Genomic DNA, 26388 nt, shown 5'->3' on the forward strand with positions numbered 1-26388 from the left:
AGATACAGAGGGCTGACTTTTGTTTAACTATAGTATTATCACGGCCAAGAAAATCAACAATTCCTTAGATATTTTCATAGTGAGTATCCTGCTACCTCTGAACCTTACACTCAATTTATATCTTCCTCCCTCAAACCAGAGACCAACTTCCATCAGTGACACTCCACTCTCCCAGGAGCTAAGTTTTATTTTCTTATTTTGTTATTTTTTTCTCTGAGATCTAGCAAGACAAGGAGCTAATTTTTTAAACTTCAAAGTTGTCACTACCTTATCCTTCCCTCTCTCCTTCCTGCACTGTGTGTACAGCTCACAGCAGTTACGTGCATTGCATGGAGTCACCACATATGAATAAAGGCACAGCCCACCCTTCAGCTGCCCTAAACCCAGGCTTCCCTCAACCTCACACAGCCCACACACTGTAAGGAAGGACCTCTCAAAGTCACCCCTCAGGTTCTGGTTCCGTTCTGCCCCGCCCCTCCCCCTCAATCCAGACCCCGTGCAGGGCTCTGCTGGGGAACCCACCTGAAACCTGCTGAAGATGCCCTGCCAGGCTTCCCAGAAGACCTCTAGCTAGGCTAGCTGGGAATGGGACAAATCTCTTCCTCAGTCTTTCCCCCACTTCCTTTCCCTAAGACCATCTAAAATAGAAGGAACTTTACAGAAGAATTTTTTAAAAGCAAAACATTATTAAAAACAGATGAACCCAACCAAGTCTTGATTTGAGATCTCCAAAGTCATCCCCAGGGTTCTCAGCTGACAGCACTTACTCTTCACTTCCCTCCTCTGTGCCTTTGAGAAACCTCAGCTTCAGGCTGGCCCTGCTGTTCTTTCAAAGTCGTCTTCCTAATCCGAGTGGTCTCTGCTACAAGTCTCCCCGGCTCTCAGGGCATCCTGCCCTTAAATTGCAAGCGGTTCCTTCACTCCTTATGGAAGTCACTAGTGCTGGCTCCAACAGTTCTCTCTGGTTGCAGAAAAAGGGATTTGGAAACAGCCAGATACCAAGGTAGTTCCAGAGACCAGGAAACAGGAATCACAACAGTCCCATGGCAAAACCACCTGGACAGATGGAATAGAACGGCAACTGTTCTTGGCATCTTTGTCACTATGCTCAATATTCAAATTCCAAGGACAGAGAGAACATCTGTTTAGCCTAGCTTGGGTTGTACACACACTTGGCTAGGAGAGGAGGGGTAACGGGTTGTGGACCCACCATCTGTACCCCACGGGGAAGAGATCAGGGAGCTGTTAAGAATGAAAAATGGAGCAGCAAGTATGCACCTTCCATGTAACTGCGAATCCAACCATCTTCCCTAACCCACTTCTCACTGCTCTACTTGGCCTTGGTGTTCAAGCTTAGCAGCTAGGGGTCCAGGTTGTCTTGTACTTTTTATGAACTTTGGCTTCCTTGCTTGCTAGTCCAGGCTAGTTTCCGGGATAAGCTTACATGTGGCTGTAATCAGTACAGCTTTTCACGGTGCCTTAAATATACAGTAATAACCACACACACTCCAATCGTTATACACAAGTTCCTCATCAACTACAGCACTGCTTCTCAAATTCTAGGGTGCCAAGAATTATCTGGGAAGCTTGTTAAAAATGTGGTTTTCCAAGCCCCATTCCCAGAATTTCTGACTTAGCAGTTCTGGGGGCAGAGTCCAATGATCTGTACTCTGAATGAGCGCTGCCGGATGGCTCCAATGCAGACAGTCTGAAGACCTAGAAAAACTGGCCCATCAGTGGTTTCCAAACCCAGCTGGCTGGTACGAATTTCTTAGGCTCCTCCCTTGGAAGTACAGACTTAGTCGACTGAGTGTGGAGCACAGGAACCTGAATTCCACACAGACTCCAGGTGATCTGGACACAGAATTAGAAAACTGCGTGCACGATGGTATCTATTCAGCTCAGCAACAAAAACCACATGGACTCAAGTTGACTTCCAGCCCTGTGCCCCTCCATGCCCCATAAGTGAACCCACCTTCTATTCCTGGGAAGCCCTACCAGCTCCCACCTCTGCTCCTACCTCTCCCCTGCCATCGCTGCCTGTGCAAATCCCACCCATCCTTCACGGGGACGTGGGCCCTGCCTTGCAAATCACTCCCTTGCCTCTTAACCTACACCATCTTTGCCTTCCCACTTGGCACTGAATTACACGCCTCCCAGGATCCCTGGCTAACTCTGCCAGTGCTGGTTTTGCCTTCCCATCTAGATCATCAGTGGCTTTGAGAATAGGGACCAACTTTTATGCATTTTTAATATTTTCTAGAAGATCTAGCATAGTTAACTAGTATTTAATCATCACTGTTCCCCAGCCTTTCCTGGAAGGCAAACACATCCCAAATGAGAGCTCATTCTAGTGAATTAACATGAAATGTCTGTTCTAACGTCCAGATACTTACTTAAAACTGCTACTCAGTGCATTATTAGCTTCTATTAGGTTGAACCATGTGAAATTTTAATTTTTTTCAAATTTTATATTTTCAACATACAAAAATGGCAATTTCACACAATTCAACCTGACACATCCAATTCATTGTGGCAAACACAATGTAAACTCAGCTACATAAGCTAAAAAAGCAAATTGGGCAGTGAAGCCATCGTTAACCCTATCAGCCATCCTGAAGGCACATGAATCACATAAACCACCAAGAATATGGAGAAAAGTAGCACAGATCTTCTGAGCAGGTTCCACTTGAATATCAACGAAAACAAAGTTCCCATTTTTGCCCTAAAAAAAAAAATTTTTTTTTTTTTTTGAGACAGAGTCTTGCTCTGTTGCCCTGGTAGAGTGTAGTGGCGTCATAGCTCACTGCAGCCTCCAACTCCTGGGCTCAAGAGATCTTCTTGCCTCAGCCTCCCAAGTAGCTGGGACTCCAGGCATGTGCCACCATGCTTGGCTAATTTTTCTACTTTTTGTAGAGATGTGGTCTCGCCTCTAGCTCAGGCTGGTCTCAAACCCCTGGCCTCAACTGATCTTCCCTCCTCAGCCTCCCAAAGTGCTAGGATTACATGTGACATGAGCCAATGAGCCCGGCCTGAAATTTCTTTTGGATTCTATTCATATCATTATTATTTAACCAATCTTGTAAAATATCCATACTTAATCTGGATCTGGGAAGGCAGGAAAAAGAATGCCAGCATAGAACCACCTACTAAAGGGAAACACTTAACAGGGAGGGGAGGGGAAGCGCTCAGCCTTCTGACACAGGCAGAATAGAGGTGTCATTTTCAAAGCGGCAACAATGTGGCCCACATACCAGGTTCAAGCTTTTAACTCTTCATTAAATACATAAAATGTAAGATATGTTTTCTTACTCATGTCTACTCAGGCTTTTTAGCAGATTAAAGAAAAGAAGTAGAATAAGAAATTGAGTCATTTAAATTTCCTAAAATACTTGACAAATATCAAGACTTTGTTCCCTTAGTTTCACCCCAAGAAAACAATCTGGGCTAGGCTTTTTGTTTAACACGGATGTCTGATTAGTGACAACTTGCAAGGCACTTCAGTGACTGAGCTCCCAACGTTACTCATGATTTCAGAGCTTTGACAAGTGAACGCCATTGGCTACCCACACACACGTCTTGTGTGTTCACACACTGAACCTAAGAATCCAGGCAGGAGTCAGACTGCTTGGCCTCATGGGGGCACTGTTCGAGGTTGAACGGTACTATGCGGGCAGTGTTCTAGGCTGGATGGTACCACGGGGGGCAGTGTGCCACATCAGGTGGTACCATAGGGTCAATATTCTAGGCTGGATGGTACCAAGCCAACAGAAGAGGGAGGCAGGGGTGATATGGCAGCTGGGAAGGTGCTCCCTTCCCTGCCATGCAAGTGCTCACTCCTGCGCCAGAGGGACCTGGACCCCATGCTTCAGCCAAGAGTATCAACTCCACTCCTAGGTGCACACCCAAGAGAACTGGAAACCTATGTCCACACAAAGACTTGTACACGCATGTTCACGGCAGCATTATTCATAACAGCCCCAAAGCAGAAACAATCCAAATGTCCATTGATGGATGGATGGATGGATGGATAAACAAAATGTGCTCTACCCATACAATGGAATATTAACCAGCACTAAAAAGGAATGAGGGACTGATGGATGCTACAACATGTGTAAACTCTGGAATCACCATGCTATAAGTGAAAGATGCCAGTCACAAAAAGCCACGTTACACTTATATGAAACATCCAGAAGAGGCAAATCCACAGTGGTTCCCAAGGGCTGGGGGTGGAGGAAACTGAGGAGTGTTGCCAACAGGTGCAAGGGTTTCTTCTTGGGGCGATGCAAATGTTCCGCAATTGGACAGTGGTTGACAGTTACACAGTTTTGTGAATATATTAAAAACCAGTGAACTGTACACTTAGGGTGATTTTTATGGTATATGAATTATATCTCAAAAAAAAAAAAGGAAGAAAGAAAAAAGAATGTAGGAGTAATTGTGCTCCCCCAAGACAATCTCCAGAAAGAACACTGGCTCATCTGTCGACTATGGCAAATCAAGTCACCAACATGGATTGGATCTAAATTGCTTCTTTTTATAGTTAGAAAAAAAAAAAAAAATCCCAATATATAATTTTTTGTACACCAGAAAAAAAACAAACCCAAAATCTCTAAAAACATAAAATGTTATGTTATTATTTCATTTATAATACATTAAGTTTGATTAAATGCAGTGTGAAAGGAAAAATAAATGACATTGCATGGATGTGACTTTTTCCTTCAAAGTTAACACTCAATGCACATTTTGTTTCCTCCTCCCTCTCTAATTTCCTGCAGTAACAAATGTAGTTATGGCCTTGTGGCAAAGAGCCATCCTGCCTGGGGTGGACGCCTGCCTCTGTGACACACCAGCTGTGTGGCCCAGACCAAACGATTTAACTGCTCTGTGCCTTGTTTCCTCTTTAAAATGGAAATGGCAGAAAGCACATTTACCTCTTACGGTTGTTGTGGATTAAATACAAATCTGTATTTGTAAAGCACTTAGAATACTGCCTGGAACATTGTTATAAATGCTTTGTAAGCATACGGGGTATCACAATGTAGTGGGATCATCCTCCACTAACAATGGGACCACACACAACTGATACCTCATGGAGCAAAGAAAGGCCTGAGGGAATAATTACAGAATTCTTGACTGCAATCACTTCTTGAAATACATGAAATGTCAGAAATGGGCCAAGTACGGTGGCTTATGCCAGTAATCCTAGCACTCTGGGAGGCCAAGGTGGGAGGATCGCTTGAGCTCAGGAGTTTGAGACCAGCCTGAGCAAGAACAAGATCCCATCTCTGCTAAAATAGAAAAATCAGCCAGGCATGGTGGCAGTGCCTGTAGTCCCAGCTACTCGGGAGGCCAAGACAGGAGGATTGCTTGAGCCCAGGAGTTTGAGGTTACTGTGAGCTAGGCTGACACCACAGCACTCTAGCCTGGGCAACAGAGTAAGACTGTCTCCAAAGGAAAAAAAAAAAAGTCAGAAATGTATATGAATCCACTCAAAAACAATCTATTAATAGATAATCCCATTAAAATGATCTATATGGCACTCAATGTACACTCATGCGGGACTGTACATACCAAACATGGTGTGCACGGGGTGTGCATGTACATAGTCACGTGGCATGTGACGATGTTTCAGTCAACGACAGACGGCATATACCACGGTGGTCCCACGAGATTATCACACCATATTTGTACTGTACCTTTTTGCTTTACTGTTTAGATACGTCCAGATACACACATACTTACCACTGTTACAGCTGCCTGCAGTACTCACTGCAGCAATGCGCTGCACAGGTTTGCAGCCCAGGTGTACAGCAGGCTGCACCATCTAGGCTCGTTTAAGTACACTCCGTGACGTTCGCACAACGACGAAATCGCCTAACGACGCATTTCTCAGACGGTATCGCCATCATTAAGCGACCCACGACTGTGTATGTATATGCACAAACACTCAAAAATCTAGTTAGTTACAGAGAAGATCAATGTGCAATGCTAAAAACGATTTCAAATCGGGGGGGGAGGGGGGACAAAAAAAAATCACCTCAGCTACTAGACAAACACTGTGTGCGTGTTCATGGCACAGTGTGCTTCCTCTGCCGTCTGCCTCATCAGATGTCTCCCTAAAAATCAATAGACATGTAAAACCGATCGGGAGGCTCAGTCTCCACGACACGAGCACTCACATAGCATACGCTGCTTCTCGGGTTGCTTTTCTGAAAATGGGGTGTGGCGCTGGAACAGAATGAAGTACAAATTTATTTTTTAACCAGCCCTTCAGAAACAAACTCACATTCATTTCCCTCAATTTACTACAGTGAAATTAATGTGCGATATGTTTAATCCAAGTTCATCCAATTTCTCTCACTTATCCCTAGGCAAACAGAACACTCTTTAATATGCAAAGTTTTGATCTGGAAAAACATCATGCAAAAAAATGACTCTCTAAAAATTAACTTTACGATGTCAGTTCCAACTCCGAGGCGAAGAAGGGTGAAGCGGCACATTCCTCAGACCCGCGAGCAGCCATAGCAGCTCTGGCTTGGGACGTGCTATGAAGTGTCAGCCCTGCAGAGGCTACCACATTACGAGAATCTCCAAAGCAATTCTAGAGATTTGTTTCTACAAAGACATGGGTTACAATCTTAGGACGTAACTCAAGTTAAAAATTCATCAAAGGTGAACTTTATGCCCAAAGTATTCCTCTATAAAGACTGCTTAACTTTTTAAGTCAGTCTTTGAAGGTCGCTACCATCTAGGTAACGCAAGGAAACTGTGGAGCTGAGATCCTGGAGATCCTGGCCACGCAAGGACCGGCAGGACCGGCAGCACCTGGGAGCCCGTGAAAGAGGCAGACTCTCAGGTCCCTCCCAGACCCACCGTCCATGTCTGCACTTTAACACAATCCTCAGGTACTCAACGTGCACACTACAGGTGGAGGTGCACTGGTCTAGGTGTTATTTGGCTACATCAAGATAAAGAATATAATGATGAAATTAAGTTAAATACTCTTTTCAACTGTAAGAACAGGCTTCTTTGTCAGCTACCCCAACAATTAAAAGGGAAAAAACATGGTGCACAGGAGCCACAAACAACCCTCTGCTATCGAGACTTTTTCAGAAAGGCTCAGAATGATCCAAATGGGACGTGGGAAATGCTTCCCGTGTACTCCGATTTTAACAAGAGTAAATAAAAACCACGTTCCTACCTGCAAAATGCAGAGGTGCATCTTTATCCAGGGCGATCAGGGGGGGATCGAGCAGGACGGTGTTGTCATTCTCTGTAACTATGCCGTGATAGGTGGGCTCCAGCCACGGCTTGTGCTTGTTAACTACATTTAAAACCAAAGAAAAAGAAGAAAGAAAATGGACGAGGTTAGAATTATTTCAAACTCCACTGCTTTGAAGACATTCATCTTCTATTATTATTATTGTTGTTGTTGTTGTTGTTATTTAGGAGACAGGATCTCACTCTGTCACCCAGGCTGGAGTGCAGGGCGTGGTAATAGCTCACTGCAGCCTCAGACTCCTAGGCTCACGCCATCCTCCTGCCTCAGATTCCCAAGTAGCCAGGACTACAGGCTCGCACCACCAGGCTTGCACCACCAGGCTGGCTAATTTTTATTTTTAAAAATTTTTTGTACAGACAGGGTCTTGCTATGTTGCCCAGACTGGTCTCAAGCGATCTTCTCACCTCAACCTCCCAAAGTGCTGGGGTTACAGGCATGAGTCACTGTCCCCAGCCCATAGATCCATTAAAATAATAAAACTCTTATTAGACTGGAAGGTAATACTCATATTTCTCTTACAAACTTTGGTATCAAGATCCAAATGGAATACAATACTAAATTCTAGAGCAAGTAGTATAGAAAGTATCCGAGTCCGTGAAGGAACCAATGTGTAAGAAATAAATTGCTCACCAGGCGTGGTAACGCACACCTGTAGTCCCAGCTACTCATGAGGCTGGGACAAGAGATCACTTGAGTCTAGGAGTGCTGGGCTGCAGTGCGCTATGCCGACCAGGTGTCTGCACTAAGTTCGGTCGGCATCAATATGGCGACCTCCCGGGAGTGGGGGACCACCAGGTTGCAAACCAGCCCAGGTAAGGAATGGATCAGAAGTGGGACCGAGCCTGTGAACAGCCACTGCACTCCAGCCTGGGCAACACAGCAAGACCCTGTCTTCTATAAACAAAAATAAAATTAAAAAATAAATTGCTCCAGAAATCAAGAAAGAAAACAAGGACTGACAGCTACGGACAAACTCAAACGATTTCTGTTTATCTCTGTTTTTAGCCTATCACAGAAAAGTCACAAAGATAGATGTTTTTGTTTATGACAATCAATATTACTTATTTTAAATCAGCATTACAAATAAAAACACAAAACACATTTATAAATGTACTGTAATACATATTATATAATTATGAATATAAAGTATTAAAATAAAACTAAATGTAAAAGTTCTAAAAAAAAAAAAAAACTTGACTGAAAACAAGACTGTTTAAGAATAATCCACATTGGAGTCAGGCTGGGGGTCCAATTCCAGCTTCCCTCTACCAGGAGTTGTGTGACCTTGAGCACATTAATTGATCTCTTAATCTCAACTTCCTCGGTTGTGAACCCAGGACACCGCCGCCCCCCATGGGGGTGACATGGATGACTGGAGAAGTGGTATTTTTCCTTCTTGACTGGGCACTAGAACTGCGACTCTTGTTTTTAAGGTAAGAACTGCTGTTCTGGCCCCTGCTTACATCACTCTCCTGATAAAATAAATGTTTCGCTCCACTGCGTTTTGTTGGCGATGCCAGACTTTCTCCTGGTTCTGGCCACAGCCCCTGGACCCACTCCCAGCCCTGCCCCTGCAGGCACACGGGGCTCCGCCTCACAGCTGGAAGCTCTTCCTTTTCCCTTTACGCGCCCCTTAGGAGCATTAACAGCTCACATTATGACCCGGGATATGTATAAACAGGGAACTCCTTAATTAGGCTGATCTGAAAGGACGAAAAGGAACGGTAGGAAGACTTTATTTCCAAGTAGTCCGTGCCTATTTGTTGAATGAACCACTCAGGTTCTTTTCTGTAAGTGTGACGTCAATCCAGAAGCACCTTCACGCAACATCACCGTGGCATGGTAAGTGGTGACTTTCACAGGTGACAGGAGAGCGTGACGATCTCGGGGTGGCACATACGTGTAAAATTCAGACCGAGTAGGCATGTGAAGGCCTACATTTGGAAGGGAAAAAAGACCAGTACAAAGCTACCTTCTCTGATTAACACCACGTTTAGGAGACATTTACGCACAGCGGAGCCAAACCAAGAGCAGATCCTTCGCCTTCACTTTCAATAAACCCAGACCCACGGGGAGCTGCTGCTTCGTGGACGTAGAGTTTCAGTTTTGCGCGATGGGGCGACTTCTGGAGACTGGCCACACAAGCTGTGAACGCACTTACTGCTTCGGAACTGTGTGCTCGAAAACGGCAAGGTGGGAAATGCCACAAAAAACCCAGATGCAGCCGTTTCCTATCCTCCCTACGGCTCACCTGGCTCTCACAGAAGCTGAGCAACCTGCCCCCCTCTTCCCATTCCCACACTTCCTGGGCCCTCAGCAGCTGTTTTATGTGAGTCCGTCTGTCTGTCTGTCTACCTGCCAGTACTTACCGTACTGGAAATCAAAACCAAACCCATTACCTGTTCACATAAATAATAGTTTATGAAAATAACTATATTTTTTGAAAACAAAGTTTACTAAGAGGAGTGGCACCAGTTTACATGTCTGTAAACCTTTTGGCTGTCTGGCTTCACGGAAGACAGCCAGGTTCTGTCCCTTCCCCCCGCAGTCAGCATGTTTCCTGCTACCCACCACGCACCCCCCAGAAAACTCCACTGCACATGGGTGAGAGGACGGAAAAGGCAAATAACATCAACGTTATTAAAACAGTTCTGCCCCCTGAGTCTCACCAGGTTCTCAGGGACTCATTAGTTCACAGAGGCTCCGTTCCAGGGTCCCTCCTGGAGCTGCTCTTGCTGCCTTGCCTTCCCTCAGGCCCGTCCCTTCCAGCACACAGGGAGGGGACAGCAGGGGAGGCGCTGGACTCTAGGCCCATTAACTGGACAGCCCTGCCTGGCTGCTGACTGGCCTGCGACCTTGGGGCCTTAGCCTCCCCACCTGTAAGACAAGGACAATGATGTCCCCATTTCATAGGCTGTTGTGTGATTAAACATATAATCACGTCACTCCATGAAAAATGTCCAGAACAGTGACCAACACTCAGCAAATGTCAAAAGGTGGTGGTGTTATTTCTCTTCCCGGAGACAAACACACACATACACACTCATACAGGTGCAGACTCCGTGAGGATGTGGCCTTTTTGTTCTCTGCTAATCCCCAATACCTGGAACTATGATTAAAACATAATCACTCAGTAACTGGTAAATAAATAAATACATAAGTAAATTCATATGGTACAAATATTAATAAACATCAGTTGCCCTGGTTTGTAAATTCTCTCAGAAAGATGATAGCTTTGGAATGGGGAATTGAAAAACAGGTTATGATCTGGGGTTTTAGACTCTGGGAAGGTGTCTTCTGCTTTTGTCTCATTCTGGCAGGTGGACGTTCTGAGCAAGGAAGCTAGAAAACCCAGAGGCGGAGCGTGAATCCAAGAGGTCCAAAGCGGCCAGTCTGGAAGCGGTTAAGCCATGGTTAGGCTGTGGAGGGAACAGAGGGACCGAATGTGAAATCAAACCCAGATCGTAAAGACCAAAAATCCAAATTGCCTTTGAAACCCGCCTGCCCCTCCTCCAGGCTGGTTCTGGGACAAGAGACTGGCTGAGAGGCGGTGGCACTGCGCCCTCCTCGTCCCCAGGCCACTCCCCAGGCCAGTGCAAATTGATGGCAGGGCGTCCGGTCCACCCGGGCCTCCCCAGCAGGCCGTGCGTTCGGTCTGGGAGGGCCCCGCGGCACACAGAGGACAACTCCACTTTGCACTGAGGTTGCACATGTTACCTAACGGCTGGAACTCAGCATCCTCTCCAGGTATCTTTTTTAACCAACCACGCTACGACCTAGGCTGGAAAACAGCCTGTTGTTACAGAGGTGAGACAGGTCACAGGCCACTTTAAAGAAAGGACTCTGAAAACTCCACTGTTTGTCACCAGTCTCTCATTCTAAAACACAAGCTATTAGTTCCATTTGCCATTAATGGCAATATTTGGTTCTCATCTGTTTTCATACTTTAAGGTTTTATCAATAAAATTACAAGCATAATATATAAAAATGCAGATTATTCTTTTTTTTTTTTCACGTTCCACATTTTATTTACATTTTAAGACTAACTTTAATCTCAAAATCACATATCCATACACCTATTTCCTTTTTGTTGACTTCATTTAAACTTCAATGCATGGTTTGTTAAACAAAGACTGTAAACAAATATTTACCACGTCTGTTACATGTAACACACAGGAACAGCTTTTGACAGAAACTCATCAACCCCCCCAACATTTTTTATTATAAATACAGGTATCAAAACAATCCTGAACATATTTTTGATACTACTAGTAGTCAGCACCCACACCGCTTCAAAAATTAACACAATTTGTGACAATATTCATTGTACTTGCTACTTTAAACAATTTCAACTGCAGCTCTTTCACTGAGCAAGATGGATAATGCATGCCATTTCTGTTATTCCTTCTTGAGACTTTTACTTTTCAGAAACACACATGCTTCCACTGCCATCTGACACCTCTCTCTTCACACTTTCATCTTGTAAACCTGAATTCTATCTCGAGTATTCCAGGTTTATGTTTAAATGACAGTGCCTTAACAAGAGAAAAAAATTGTGCAAAAAATGCAGATTATTCTAATATTTGAGTCCATAATGCTCCTGAGACTTAAACTAAATTGCCTTTATTTAACCCAGCAGGAAAGTGAAGACACTAGGCAGGGCAAGTCATAGAAAACCCGTGAAGAGCAGTAACATAAAACGTGGGTTTCTGCAGCCCTAATGGAAAGGCTTACAGCCAAAAAGGGTTATCAGTTCAGGAAAAAATGATTTTATAGCTGTATTCCCAAGTATTCTGATTTTATAAAATTCAAAATTTCTAAATTGCTCCTTTAAACTGGCAGTAGAATGATGAGATTTGGCCAGTTCCAAAGACTGAACTTTTAAATATTTAATGAATGATATTTTTAATATTTCATCACATTCAATTTCCATTATAAAACATTTATAGAAACAAGTGACTGATGTTTCTGTAATCATCCCCCCAAAAAAATCACAGACAAGAGACAACTGGCCATAAGTTTAGGACCCTGTCACCTATATTGAAAGTCTATACCTGATTCATTCCATCACATTCCAGATCATTAAAAAGCCAACTAAAATTTTAATGGTATAGCATTAACTTAAAATAATGGAACAGCAAAGCTGGCGATCAGACCTTCTGCTAAGGGATGTACCCCTTCTATGGGATGTATCTGGGGTATACACCTATTATTTTAAGACATGCCTAGTTTTTTGTGGTTGTAGATTTCAGTCATTAGAAATGATCTCTAAATCAAGATGAAAAGAATAAAATAGTCAACTTCAGGGTTAACGTTAAAGATAAAAGACATGCCTCCTTAGCTCATCCCAACTCCGTGGGCTAAAGAGAGGCTGGTCCCGTGCCCAAGTCACGCAAGTAAAAGTCTCTGGCAGGTTGGTTCCAAAGCCTGCATGCTAACCACAGCACACCACGGTAGCCCAGACACCAACCCAGACCACACACGGCTCCCTGCTGGTTTATCTGTTTATACAGACAGTGCCCACTTACAACGGCTCAACTTAGGACCTTTCAACTTCACAATGCGTTTATCAGAATGCAACCCCATCGTAAGTCAGGGACCATCTGTAAGGAGAAACCCACTGCCTCCAAACGAGAGTTCGATGTCTCTTCTTTCAGAACACTTAGGTTGGTCGTGTTGGCCCTTAAATAACAACAGCTGAATGTTTCAAGAGATTTGTAGGCATTTCACCTAGAAATTCTAGATGATGTTACGTGTTATTTGCAGATTCAGTTTTCAACCCTGGTCCATCAGAAGACTCTGCAATGAAGAGATACTGCCACCAGGTGGCGAAAGGCACCTTTGACTGCATGCTCCAAATTACCAGGTTTTGATTTGAAAATCCTGCTAGTTATCTACCAAAGGAGTGTTAGTAGGCCCTTCGTTAAAGATGATATGCATGGAAAAGTGTCTTCAACTATATGTTTAAGATCTCCAGATGATTGTTTTTTTCCTCAAAAAACATTTGGAATAGGTAAGATATTCATACAGTTCCAGAATAAAAACATAAAAAGACATACACTCTCTCAAAGTGCTAATATAATAAACATATCAGAATCAGGCCAGGTCAAGTGCAGTGGTTCACGCCTGTAATCCCAGCACTTTGGGAGGCCAAGGCAAGAGCTCGTGGCTAGGAGTTCAAGACCAGCCTGAACAACACAGCGAGACCTCTGTTGTTTTAAAAATCATCCAGGCATATGCCTGTAGTCCCAGTGGCTACTTGGGAGGCTGAGGCAGGAGGATCGCTTGAGCCCAGGAGTTGGAGGTTGCAGTGAGCTATGATGACGCCACTGCACTAGCACAGGCAACAGAGACCCTGCCAAAAAAAACAAACAAACAACAACAACAAAAAAACCACCCCAGACCATCCCTGGTCCTTCAAACCAGCTTGATGTCAAAGGTCCTTTTCACTTCTTATAGCTACTGACTCCTGAGTTTGTTCTAACAAATCTTCCCTGAATACCTATAAGGCTCACTTGCTGCAAGGTGCTGGGCTCCTAGGGAACTTAAGTCACATTTTGCCGGAGAATGCAAACACCATCTGCATTCCAAAATGACGTGGCTATGATGAAAACACGTACAAAGCGTGGTAGAAAGTCAGAGAGGAGAGTGATGCACTCAGTGTTGGGGACTTTGTCAGTGGGCAGGTGGCCCATCGCAGTCACACAGACACCAAGAGAGCGAAGCTGCCACTATCTCAGGTATGCCCACTGCCCACGCCAGGGCAAAGAGGGAGAGCTCTTTGTAGGAGCTGAGTCTTCCACCCACAAGGGACACAGGTCACCTCTCCTCCTAGCTCATGGGCCAAAACTAGTCACAGGGCCTCACCCAAACTCAAAGGGTGGGAAGTGGGACTCTGCCACGTGTCCAGAGGAGAGCTGGGAGCTCTGAGATCAACGGAGGGGCCACCAGAAGCACCACTGGAGACCTCAAGGACAGCCTTAAAAGGATCACTGAGGTTCCTTGGGTTTGAGGGAATATTTTAAACGAATAAAAATACACATGACATAAAAAGGTAGGTGGAGGTGCAGCTGGACCTGTAATTTGGGGCAACACTGCGAGCATCCCTCTTCCACGCCGCACGGTGGCAATCCCTAATGCTGTCGGCAACAGGTGTCCCTTCAAAGTTCTGAACAGCGTGGGACGGTGGGAAAGGCAGGAACCTTGGGATCAGACAGCACTTGGTTCACGTTTGAATTCTGCTCCTGACTTGCTCTGCTTCTGGGAGCCGACGACTTAGCCGCCCTGTGTCTACCTCTGCGTCGTCCACCAGGAATGGCACCGACCTTCCTCCGCAACCTCGTGAGGACCATAAACAACCTAAGCAAAGGGCCCGCTCGGTGCCTGCCACACAGACACTCCACAAACATTTGTTGACAAACTAACCACAAGCAAAACTGTTTTAGAAATAACTGCGGGTGGGAGGGCAGGAGGGGCAGAAAGACCGAGCTAAGCGATGCGGAGGCTTAGGGCGTCACCGCCATGACCACCTCCCGTCATCTTCCCAAACACACAGCACGGCCAACGGGAATCCCTGCAGTCTCTGACTCTGCAGAGGCCTTATTTTGTCCCTTTTGTTCAATAAAGGAAAAGAAACAATCCCAAATGAACTTAATTTTAAAGTGATGAAAAACCTATACGTGAGACATTACTTAGACCAGGGTTTCTCGATCTCAGCGCTGCTGATGTTCTGGGCCAGACTGATTTTTAGCCGTGGAGGCCGCTCTGTGTGTTGTGGGACGTTTCGTGGCATCCCCGTCCTGCGCAGCATCCCTGGCCTCCAACCGCTGGATGCCAGCGTACCTTCCCCCAGGCGTGCCGACCAGAATTGTCTGCAGACATTGTCAGAAATCCTCTGGGTGCCAACTGCCTCCCTGCTCCCTCGGGAACCACTGACTCGGATCTACCTCATTAAGGAAAACAAACATTTTCCACATTAAAATTGCTCATATACTTTAAAAGAGCCACTTTCATAATGTGTGCATTACATCAATGTGAAATTAATTTCTGAAATAAAAATGTGTTCAGGCTGGGCGCAGTGGCTCATGCCTGTAATCCTAGCACTCTGGGAGACCGAGAGGGGAGGATCGATTCAGGTCAGGAGTTTGAGACCAGCCTGAGCAAGAGACCCATTTCTGCTAAAAACACAAAAAATTAGCTGGGCGTGGTGGTGCACTTGTAGTTCCAACTATCAATATTCAGGAGGCTGAGGCAGGAGGATCGCTTGAGCCCAGCAGTTTGAGGCTGCAGTGAGCCATGACGACACCACTGCACTCTACCTGGGGCGACAGAGCGACACTGTCTCAAAAAAAAAAAAAGGAAAAAAAATGCATTCAGTATAAAATAAATCCTTAAATTAAGCTAACAAGCAATTAATCTTTTTAACAGCACAGTGAAACCTTCCTAGTGTGTGTATACACTTTTCACAGGACAAGCCTTGCACCCATAGCTTGGTCATTTTATAAAAGGTGAGAATGGTTTCAAGTACCGCACACCTGGATCTGGCCCTCTGGGGGCTCACAGGCTCAGACACCTGCCGGCACATCCACCAAGGGGTCTGTCACTGGGCGTGGGCTACCACTAGCCCAGCTCAGAGACTGAGGAGCCACACGTGGCGCCACGTGTCAGGGAACATGACACACGTATGCAGGTGTCACAAGACGAGATCGGAGAATGAGCAAGAGGAGAACGAGAAGGAGCCCAGATGTCCTTGTCCTCAGCCTGATGGCAAAGGAGGATGAATGAGGGAGCCCTGCCCCTTCAGGGAAGACCACCTGCCTCAGGGTGGGATGAGGCAAGAGGTGCCTCGGGGCAAAACGAGAACAGGGGGAGCTGAAGTGAGGTTGCAGGGTGGCATCCAGGCTTCTAGGGCACACGGCTGACAGGGCGGCTGTCACCACCCGAGACTGAAGGTTAAGGAGGGATGACAGGGCTGTGGAGGATCCAGGGGAGGGGGCTTCTTTTCTCCCCTTCCATCCACCCAGCCCTCTTTCCTGAGCCCCAGGCAGTCTTCTAGGTACTAAAGAAACAAGCGTGAATCAAACAGCCCCTGCCCTCAGAGAGCTTTCATGTTACGGTTGATTAAAATATTATTTTGAAGCACATTCTGCAAAGTAGTTTTAGGAAGCAAAATGATACTTTCTATAATCCCAACTTTTGACAGCTTTAAAGTGGGCCTTCTCATTTCCCTCCAAATTCCAATTAAGTTTTTTTTAATTGTAGTAAAAGACACAATATAAAATTTACCATCTTAACCATTTTTTAGTGTACAGGTCAATAGTATGAAGTGCATTCACACTGCTATCCAACCATCACCATCATCCAGCGTCAGAACTCTTTTCTTCTTGCAAAACTGAAACTCCGTACCCATTTAACAATAATTTCCTATTCTCCCAGCCCAGCCCAGCCCCTGACAACCACCATTCTACTTCATCTCTGTGAATGTGACTACTCTAGGCACCTCATATGAGTGAATCATACAGTATTTGTCTTCTGTGACTGGCTTACTTCATGAGCATAATAACCTCAAGGTTGGTCCTTGCAGGATGTATCAGAATTCCTGCCTTTTTAAGGCTGAATAACATCCCATTGTATAGACAGACCACACTGTGTTTATCCATTCATCCGTCAATGGACACTGGGTGGCTTCTACCATCTGGCAATTGTGAATGATGCTGCTACGAACATGGGTATACAAATACCTCCTGCTTTCTATTCTTCTGTGTATGTACTCAGAAGTGGAGTTGCTGGAGCACACTGTAATTCTATTTTCAATTTTTTGAAGAACCGCCATATTGTTTTCCACAGTGACTGCACCACTTCACATTCCCAACACTGCACAGGGTTCCAACTTCTCCACATCCTCACCAACACTTGTTATTTTCTGTTTTTTGACAGTAACCTTCCTAATGGATGGAACCAAACAAGTTTTATATCAATTTTTTTATGTTATGTAAAATTTATAACAGACACAAAAGTAGACAGAATAATGAACATATATACTCATCCGTCAGCCACTACAGTGGTCAACATAGGGCCAGTCTTCTTTGATGTCATTCCCACTCTCGCCACCATTATTTTTTTAATTTATTTATTTTTTTGAGACAGAGTCTTGCTCTGTTGTCCCAGGTAGAGTGCTGTGGCATTAGCCTAGCTCACTGCAACCTCAAACTCCTGGGCTCAAGCAATCCTCCTGCCTCGGCCTTCCGAGAAGCTGGGATTACAGGTGTGCACCACCGCACCCGGCTAATTTTTCTATTTTTAGTAGAGATGGGGTTTCACTCTTGCTCAGGCTGGTCTGGAACTCCTGACCTCAATCAATCCTCCTGCCTCAGCCTCTCAGAGTGCTAGGATTACAGGTGTGAGCCACCACTCCTGGCCGCCAATTGTGTTATATTCAAGATCAAACACAGCTCATATTTACTGAACGATGTGCACATACCAGGCACTGTGTGTGCTCAGTTTTGCTGACCACCAAGAATGACTTTCCAAAGGATTAAGCTACAAGATTAGGCAAGACACAGCAGCAGTTACAATGCTTTTTTTTTTTTTTTTTTTTTTTTGCCTTGAGACAGGGTCTCTCTCTGTCACCCAGGCTGGAGTGCAGTGGTGTGATCATAGCTCACTGCAGCCTTGAACTCTTGGGCTCAAGCAATCCTCTTGCCTCAGCCTCCTGAGTAGCTGGGACTATAGGCATGTGCCATCACGTCCAGCTAATTTTTTTTTTTTTAGTATTGACAGGGTCTCACCATGTTGCCCAGGCTGGTCTTGAACTCCTGGCCTCAAGCAATCCTCACGCCTTGGCCTCCCAAAGTGCTGGGATTACAGTTGTAAGCCACTGAGCCCACCCCACAATGCTATTTTTGAGAAATCAGGATGTGATGAGCACAAGTGTGCTTTTAAAAATTAGGATAAAAAAAGCCAAGTGGAATTAATGTTTCTGTTGTTAAATCTGGCTTAAATATAGCACCCCCAAACCTGAAAGACAACTGAGTGTCTGTAATTAAAGTAGCAGGACCTTCTAAAGCAAAGTTCATAACTTTTTCAGATAACAGGCTCTTGAGAGTCTGACTAAAGCCTTGAGCCTTCTCCCAGGGGAAAAAAATGCACATTACACAGAACACTTGACAGGAGGTTTAGGGGCTTCTCACGTCTGCAGAAGCCAGTCCAGGCAAAAGTCACTATTCCAAAAGTACAGTGAAATTGCTGCTAACTAACTGACCCTCAGAAATCTGGCATCTTCATCCCGCACTGCAATGTAACTAGAAATCAAACTGTGAGACTGCCTTTCTTTCATGCTTATCGTTCTAAAATTTTGCCGTTTTGTTTTGTTTTGTTTTTAAGAGACGAGGTCTTGCTACGTTACTCAGGTTGGTAAACTCCTGGCCTCAAGTGATCCTCCTGCCTCAGCCTCTTGAGTAGCTGGGACTACAGGCGCACGCCACTGTGCCCAGCTAAAATGTTACCGGCATTTAATGGCCTTCGGCAGCTATATCCTAACAGTTCACGGAGACTTCCCCTCACACTACCCCAGGAAAGAGATCAAAGAAAAAATACAAATAAGGTTGCTACATCTTTAGAGAGCTTAAGGGCTGTGACACAGAAAAAGGTTGAAAGTAACAAAGAAGTTCATCTGAAGCTGAAATGACAGAATATGCTTTGAATACCGGTGAGTGCAAGTGACAGGGGCAAAAACCTTATGCTCTTATTGTGAATAACTTAAAAAATAACTTCCAAGAGGAATGCTTCCTGGATTGGTTCCCTAATTACCTTTATAGGTGGGCATCTTTGTGACATTATTCAGGAGGTTATACAAAAACATTCTCTGCCGTTCGAGGTGGCTCACGCCTGTAATCCTAGCACTCTGGGAGGCCGAGGTAGGTGGATCGCTCAAGGTCAGAAGTTCGAGACTGGCCTGAGCAAGAGCGAGACCCCATCCCTACTAAAAAAAAATAGAAAGAAATTATCTGGCCAACTAAAATATACATATAGAAAAGAATTAGCCAGGCATGGTGGCACGTGCCTATAGTCCCAGCTACCTGGGAGGCTGAGGCAGGAGGATCGCTTAAGCCCAGGAGTTTGAGGTTGCTGTGAGCTAGGCTGATGCCCCGGTACTCACTCTAGCCTGGGCAACAAAGGAAGACTCTGGCTCCAGAAAAAAATAAATAAATAAAAAATAAAAAAATTAAAAAATAAATAAATAAATAAAAAATTCTCATTCACTGTTTTGAGAAAGACGAGAAGGAAACTAGCTGGACAGGTGGGCAGGTGGATGGATGACGGCCGCAGGACAGATCCGAGGGCTTCCTTCTTCAGACAAGTCCAGGTACATGCTGCAGAGGGCCCTTGGAGAGTTCGTCCATGCACACACCATCTACTGCACGGGACAGTAGCTGGCCATAAGCCATCAAGGATGGCTAGCATATTTTATTTACTAATATTTATCAGGGAAATGTGTATATTTTAAAGAACTCTCCAACAAAAATGTTTTGTACTGTTTACATTGAAACAGTCTATCTTCCAGTTAACCATTAGCTCGATTTTCTACCACGTGGGTTTTCATAAAATGTTATATTTAATTTTCCAAACTACCTTAATCTCACATTCACAAACGTTTCTAGCAAGTACATAAAAACACTTCAGTAGGATCAAGTGCAGAAGTCAATTATTTTTCTAATCAAATTCTTTTTTACTCAGTATTAAGATTTACCCCACGAAATTAACAGGCCAGGCACCTCCCTCCAAAATACAAGCAGCAAGTCTAACAGTAACGTCCGCATTCCACATTTATTTCCATCCCTGAGCTTCGTAAACAACTCTCACATGTACTGACTGAGAGCCTCTCTTTAATGTCACAAATGTGATGTGGCAGCCACTCTAACATGGGAGCCTCACGTCCACCTATGGCAGTAAGATTTCTAGCAGCAAAAGCTTTTGCGTGACTCTTGCAGAAGTTCCAGACGTCGACAGGCAAGGTGCACAGCGAAGGCCATTCCTAGAGGCCATTTAGGAAACAGGAGGTCGCCCCTAGGATTTGGGAGAGCCGAGATGGAGGCACTCCTGAGGTCACAGGATTCCTCTTGGGTCCTGGTCATTAATAACCTACAGCCATCCCTGTCCCCCAACCAGGGACAGAGACCCCAGCCATGTCGGGAGCCGTGCCCTTAGCTGCAGTATCCCTGGAAACAGAGCACACACTCAGGTCTGAACCCTGGAATACTCCAGAGATCCTGCGTAAAGGTGGGTGCCTCCAAGAAAAGCACCTTTTGCAGGTCGACATCTCCAGGGAACTCGGGGGTCTTTGAGGAAAGTGGATGGGTGCTGGGTTAGGTTCAGAGGCACTATTAGTTCTTCTCAAGCTCTGTGCCCCAGGTAGCAGATGTTCACATATGAATATTGAGAAGCAGTATTTCAGAACTAAGTTCTATCAGGAGTGAAAAGGGGCCGAGGGGAGGAAGGGACAGAGCTAGATAGAGAATGTCTTTCTCGTTCAGATGTTTTTATCTCTGGAGTAGGCAGAGGTGGGAAACTGGGAAAACTTCATTGATTGAGTCTCCTGACAGAGGAGGGGAGACCAGACCAGAGAGAGCTCAGAGGTGTCTCCACTCATTGACAGCAGCAGTGGTCCATAATGTGGTGCCAGGCAGAACCTGCTGGCATCTTCCGTCTAACTGCACCTCCTGGGCCCCAGCCTGAGTCTGAGTCAGCCAGTCTGATCTGTGGCTCAGCAGGTTTGCTTTAGAACATTCTCTAGGAGATTCTGACGCACTCCCCAACAGAGAACTGCATCACAGAAGGCTCATGCATAGAGGCCATTTGGAAAGCTTTTTTGCAAGAGTAGTGAGGTTCATCACCTTACTGGGCTATTTTCACTTTGCCCTCTGCATGTTCCACCTTGGGTGGGCACCTGCCCTTAGCTTTGTTTCTCTAGGATATTTACTCACAACTGGTACCAGCTATGGCCACTGCTCCTAGCTTTTGTTTTAGCACAAGAGCCCTCCGCAAGCAAAATCATCTCATGCATGACTATTAATCCTCTGAAATGTAACCTACAGAATTCCCCACAGGCAAAGCAATGCAAAATTGTGAATTTTATTTTCCACATCACCCCACTGCCTTTTCTGTATATGCTGCTACCAGGTTTCTAGAGCCTCCCCTGGTACCTGCCCCTCCTCCTCCTCACTCAGTAAATGCTCCCGGATTTTCCTAACCACTTCATGAGCATCACATAAAAACTCACCTGCTCCAACTTTCCATTTCCCCACAGTCCTGCTAACACCAGCCAGTTAGTCTGAGAAATGAGTTTGAGTTGGGCGCTAATGAACGGTAATGACTTAAGGTACCCATGATCTCATTTTGCAAAGAACTTCAACGATTTAATATAAAAGTAGAAATGCAACTAAGAGTGCAGGGCACCATGCAAGCTGGTGGAGGAAAATGTTTTCGGAACAGAACCCTGTAAGCCCTTCAGTTCATACCGCACATGTTCCGACCACCTTCATCAATAAGCCAGCCACGCAAATTATTCAGAGCATGTACATGTTTACGCAGTTTTCTCCAGAATAAAACATACAGCACCACAGCAACAAATCCACTGCCAAAGCACTATTGGAATATTTCAAACTGCTGACCTGTAATTAATAAACATTTGTTGATTAATTAACTCTTACAATGCAAGCCAGTCAGAAATCTAGTTATGCAACAAAGTACAAGCCATGATTTCCTTCAATTCCCTATTTTGCAGTGTTATCAGAAAATACAGGCCAGGTTTGCCCTTTTCTTTCTTCTTTATTACATTTGTCTTGAATTAAAATAGGACAGGGCGCTATCTGAACCTTAACATAATAGTCCAGTGGTAATTTCCAAGTTCTGCATGTGGTTTTTGTCTCTTGACCTTCATATACAATGGAAAATTTCATCATATAGAGTTCAAAAAAGTCGCCCAGTACTCGAGACCTGCTGACATTTACTGTCAGTGCCAAGTTCTTAACAGCTATTACCCAAAGTACCGTCATAAACTGACTAGGAGTGTCTAATAAATCTGTGAAAGCCAGTCAGAAAAAGCAAGATTCTATCCTTGCTCCCCCCTTTTTTTGTTCCTTTATTACTTACATTTCTAAAATACTAACAAGATTAATGTTTTACATAAGAGTTCTTATTTATAAAATAAATGTTAAGATTTTTAGATAAACACAGAAAATGAAACTGCTCGATCTAATTTTGCCACTGAGGCTCTCAGGAAGCACATAATTATTTTTATTAGAAAGAGCAGAATCAATACCATGAGAGAACTATAAAGTCCAAGAGTGGGGAGGACAGAGAGAAGAAAGAAAAGGATGTTTTTCCCTGAGGTATCCTGGATGTTTTCAATCCCAGGACACACGGTATCGCCAACCCACACTAGGGTTGACCTTTAAGAAACTTGGATTTTCAAAATGGGGAGAGGATGGACATTGCAACCTAGGCACAAAATTCTAGACTGGTTGTTGTGTCTTTAGAGGAGGAAAGGAGATCACAAAGAGCTGATGACATCATTTACAAGAACAAGTTCTCTAAACATTTTCTCTTTTAAGAGGGCTATCAGGAAAGCCAAGGAAGGCTGGAAGAATAACATCAGCTATACTTTATTTAGTGCCAAGCACCTTGCCACAAACTTTACTTACCACCATTCATTTGAAATTCCAGAAATAGTAAACTGTGCTGAGGCATTTGATTAGGCATCTCCTCATTTCCTGGTGACCAAGAACAAGGTGGAGAAATGGGAACTGGATAAAAATAAAGGTGGGTGGACTCACAATAGGTTTAGTGGCCACCCCGAAAGGTCACTGGATAATGAACCTGGCACCACCTCTGGTAACCTTCCAGGGGCTTCGTACTTGGCTGGCTCCCTTCAGCCGCCACACCAAATTGGAGAATGACATGAAACCAGCAAGAACAGGTGCAACGTGGAGTCAGGATTCAAAGTTACCTGACGGAATGGAGGGTCAGATGTGACGAGATGAAGCGTGACGAGGACAAACGCAAAGACTTGCACTGGAACAAAACAAGTTTAAAGGGGAGAAGTGCGGTTAAACAGCGCGCGGTGCCGGGGCCTTGGCAGTGCCAGCCCCCATGCCACTCCCGGCTGCCCTTGTGCAGGGAACTGTTGAACTCTCTGCCCCATCTGAAAGGCAGGGTCTACACCACAGAGACACTCGAGGAGAAAGAAACCAGGCTGGCTGGTGGGGATTTTGGAAACAAAGTCACACAAAGAAAGGCTGAAGGAACAGAGGAGGTCTGGCTGGGAAATGTAAGTTATGTGGGGAGGGAGAGGGCACGGTAAACTTCTCTGCGGGTGGGAATGTGAGAAGTTGCAGCCACCGTTTGGCGGTTCCTCACTAAGTTAAACATAGAATTACCATATGACCCAGCAATTCCACGCCTAGGTATATATCCAAAAGAACTGAAAACGGCTACTCAAACAAATATTTACACATGAATATTCATAGCAGCACTATTCATAATAGCCAACAGGTGGAAACAACCCAAAACAAGCATGAACAGACGAATGGACAAAACGGGGTATATCTATACTATACAACGAGCCATACACAGGAATGAAGAACCGATAGCTAAAACATGTATATACCTCAGAAACATTATGAACGTCAACAACATTATGCTAAGTGAAAGCAGCCAGACATAAAAGGTCACATGTTGTGATTCGATTTATATGAAACATCCAGGATAAATAGATCCATAGAGACAGAAAGCAGATTAGCAGTTGCCTGACAACTAGGGGAAGAAGGGAGGAGCAAGTACCTGTTCAATGGGTATGAGGTTTTCTTCTGGGGTGATGAAAACATTTTAGAACTAGATAGAGGTGGTGGTTGCACACTGTGAATATACCACTGAATTGTACATTTTTAAATGTTATGCTGGGAACTTCCAGCTTCCAGTACGGCACATAAGGAGCTTGGAAGCTGCTACTCTATCCTAATATATAAAACACTGAACAGGCCAGACTTCGTGGCTCATGTCCGTAATCCTAGCACTTGGAAAGTCAACGCAGGAGGATTGCTTGAGACCAGGAGTTCCAGACCAGCCTGGGCAACATAGCCAGACCCCATTCTCTATAAAAAAATAGAAAAATTATGCGGGTATGGTGGTGCACTCCTGTAGTCCCAGCTACTCGGGAGGCTGAGAGAGAAGGATCACTTGAGCCTAGGAGTTTGAAGTTGCTGTGAACTAGGCTGACGCCACAGCACTCTAGCCTGGGCAACAGAGCGAGACTCTGTCTCAAAGAAAAGAAAAAAAAAAAAAAAAAAGGAAAAAAGAATCTAAAAAAAGAGCGCGGTGGCTCACACCTGTAATCCTAGCACTCTGGGAGGCTGAGGCAGGCAGATTGTTTGAGCTCAGGAGTTAGAGACCAGCCTGAGCAAGAGCGAGACCCCATCTCTACTAAAAATAGAAAGAAATTATATGGACAGCTAAAAATATATATAGAAAAATTAGCCGGACATGGTGGCACATGCCTGTAGTCCCAGTTACTCGGGAGGCTGAGGCAGGAGGATTGCTTGAGCCCAGGAGTTTGAGGTTGCTGTGAGCTAAGCCACAGCACTCTAGCCCAGGTGACAGAGCCAGACTCTGCCTCAAAAAAACAACAACAAAAAAAAAAAAAAAAAAAAAAAAAAAATGCAAAACTACAAAACTCCCAGAAGAAAACACAGGAGAAAATCTAGATGACCTCATATATGTATGGTGATGACTTTTTAGATACAACATCAAAGGCATGATCCATGAAAGAAATAACTAGTAAGCTGGACTTTATTAGAATTTTTAAATTCTGCTCTGCAAAAGACACTGCCAAGAGAATGAGAAGACAAGCCACAGACTGGGAGAAAATGTTTGCAAAAGACATATCTGATAAAGGACTGTTATCTAAAATAAACAAAGAACTCTGAAAACTCAATAATAAGAAAACAAATGATTAAAAAAAAAAAAAAAAAAAAACGGGCAAAAGACCTGAAAAGACACCTCCCTAGAAAAGATCTAAAGATGGCAAGTAGGCATATGCAAAGATACTCCACATGCTATGTCACCAGGGACATGAAAATGTGAACAATGAGTCACCACTATAAACCTGCTAGGATGGTCGAAATGCAGAACACTGAAAAACGCCAAATGCTGGAAAGGATGTAGAACAACAGGAATGCTCGCTGGTGGAAAGCAAAATGGTACAGCCACCTTGGAAGACAACTTGGTAGTTTCTGACAAAACTAAAGATATTCTTACCATACAATCCAGCGATCACACTTGCTGGATCTACCCAAATGAACTGAAAACTTAAGTCCACACAATCTGCACACAGATGTTTGTAGCAGCTTTATTTTTATTTTATTTTTTTATTTTTTTTTTGAGACAGAGTCTCACTCTGTTGCCCAGGCTAGAGTGCCGTGGTGTCAGCCTAGCTCACAGCAACCTCCAACTCCTGGGCTCAAGCGATCCTCCTGCCTCAGCCTCCCGAGTAGCTGGGACTACAGGCATGCGCCACCAGGCCCGGCTAATTTTTTCTATATAGTTTTAGTTTTCCAGCTAATTTCTTTCTATTTTTAGTAGAGACAGGGTCTTGCTCTTGCTCAGGCTGGTCTCGAACTCCTGACCTCGAGCGATCCACCCGCCTCCTGAGCTCAAATGATCCGCCAGCCTCAGCCCCCCAGAGTGCTCGGATTACAGGTGTGAGCCATGCGCCCGGCCTGTAACAGCTTTATTTATAATTGTCAAAACGTGGAGGCAACAAAGATGTTCTCCAGTAGGTGAATGGATAAACAAACTGTGGTATGTCCAGACAATGGAATATTTTCCAGCACTAAAAAGAAATGAGCTGTCAAACCATGGAAAGACATGGAGGAAACTCAAATGCCTATTACTGAGCGAGAAAAGTCAATCTGAAAAGGCCACATACTGTACGATTCCAACTATATGGCATTCTGGAAAAGGCAAAACTACCACAATAAAAGGGTCAATGGCTGCCAGGGGTTGGGGTGGAGGGCGAGATAAGCCGGCAGGAGCAGAGGATTCTCAGG

At 44.6% G+C, this 26388-nt stretch overlaps 1 protein-coding gene across 1 annotated transcript in view; it reads right to left on the reverse strand.

Moving 5' to 3' along the window:
* CLSTN1 (calsyntenin 1) overlaps nucleotides 1-26388 on the reverse strand; it is a 65295-nt gene that overhangs the window by 25621 nt on the left and 13286 nt on the right. The window contains exon 2 of the mRNA XM_069479319.1: nucleotides 7205-7327. Coding sequence (XP_069335420.1) covers nucleotides 7205-7327 — 123 coding nt within the window. The remainder of the gene's footprint in view (nucleotides 1-7204; nucleotides 7328-26388) is intronic.

This window comes from Eulemur rufifrons, chromosome 8 (assembly GCF_041146395.1).
Source record: "Eulemur rufifrons isolate Redbay chromosome 8, OSU_ERuf_1, whole genome shotgun sequence".
Taxonomy (NCBI): Eukaryota; Metazoa; Chordata; class Mammalia; order Primates; family Lemuridae; genus Eulemur; species Eulemur rufifrons.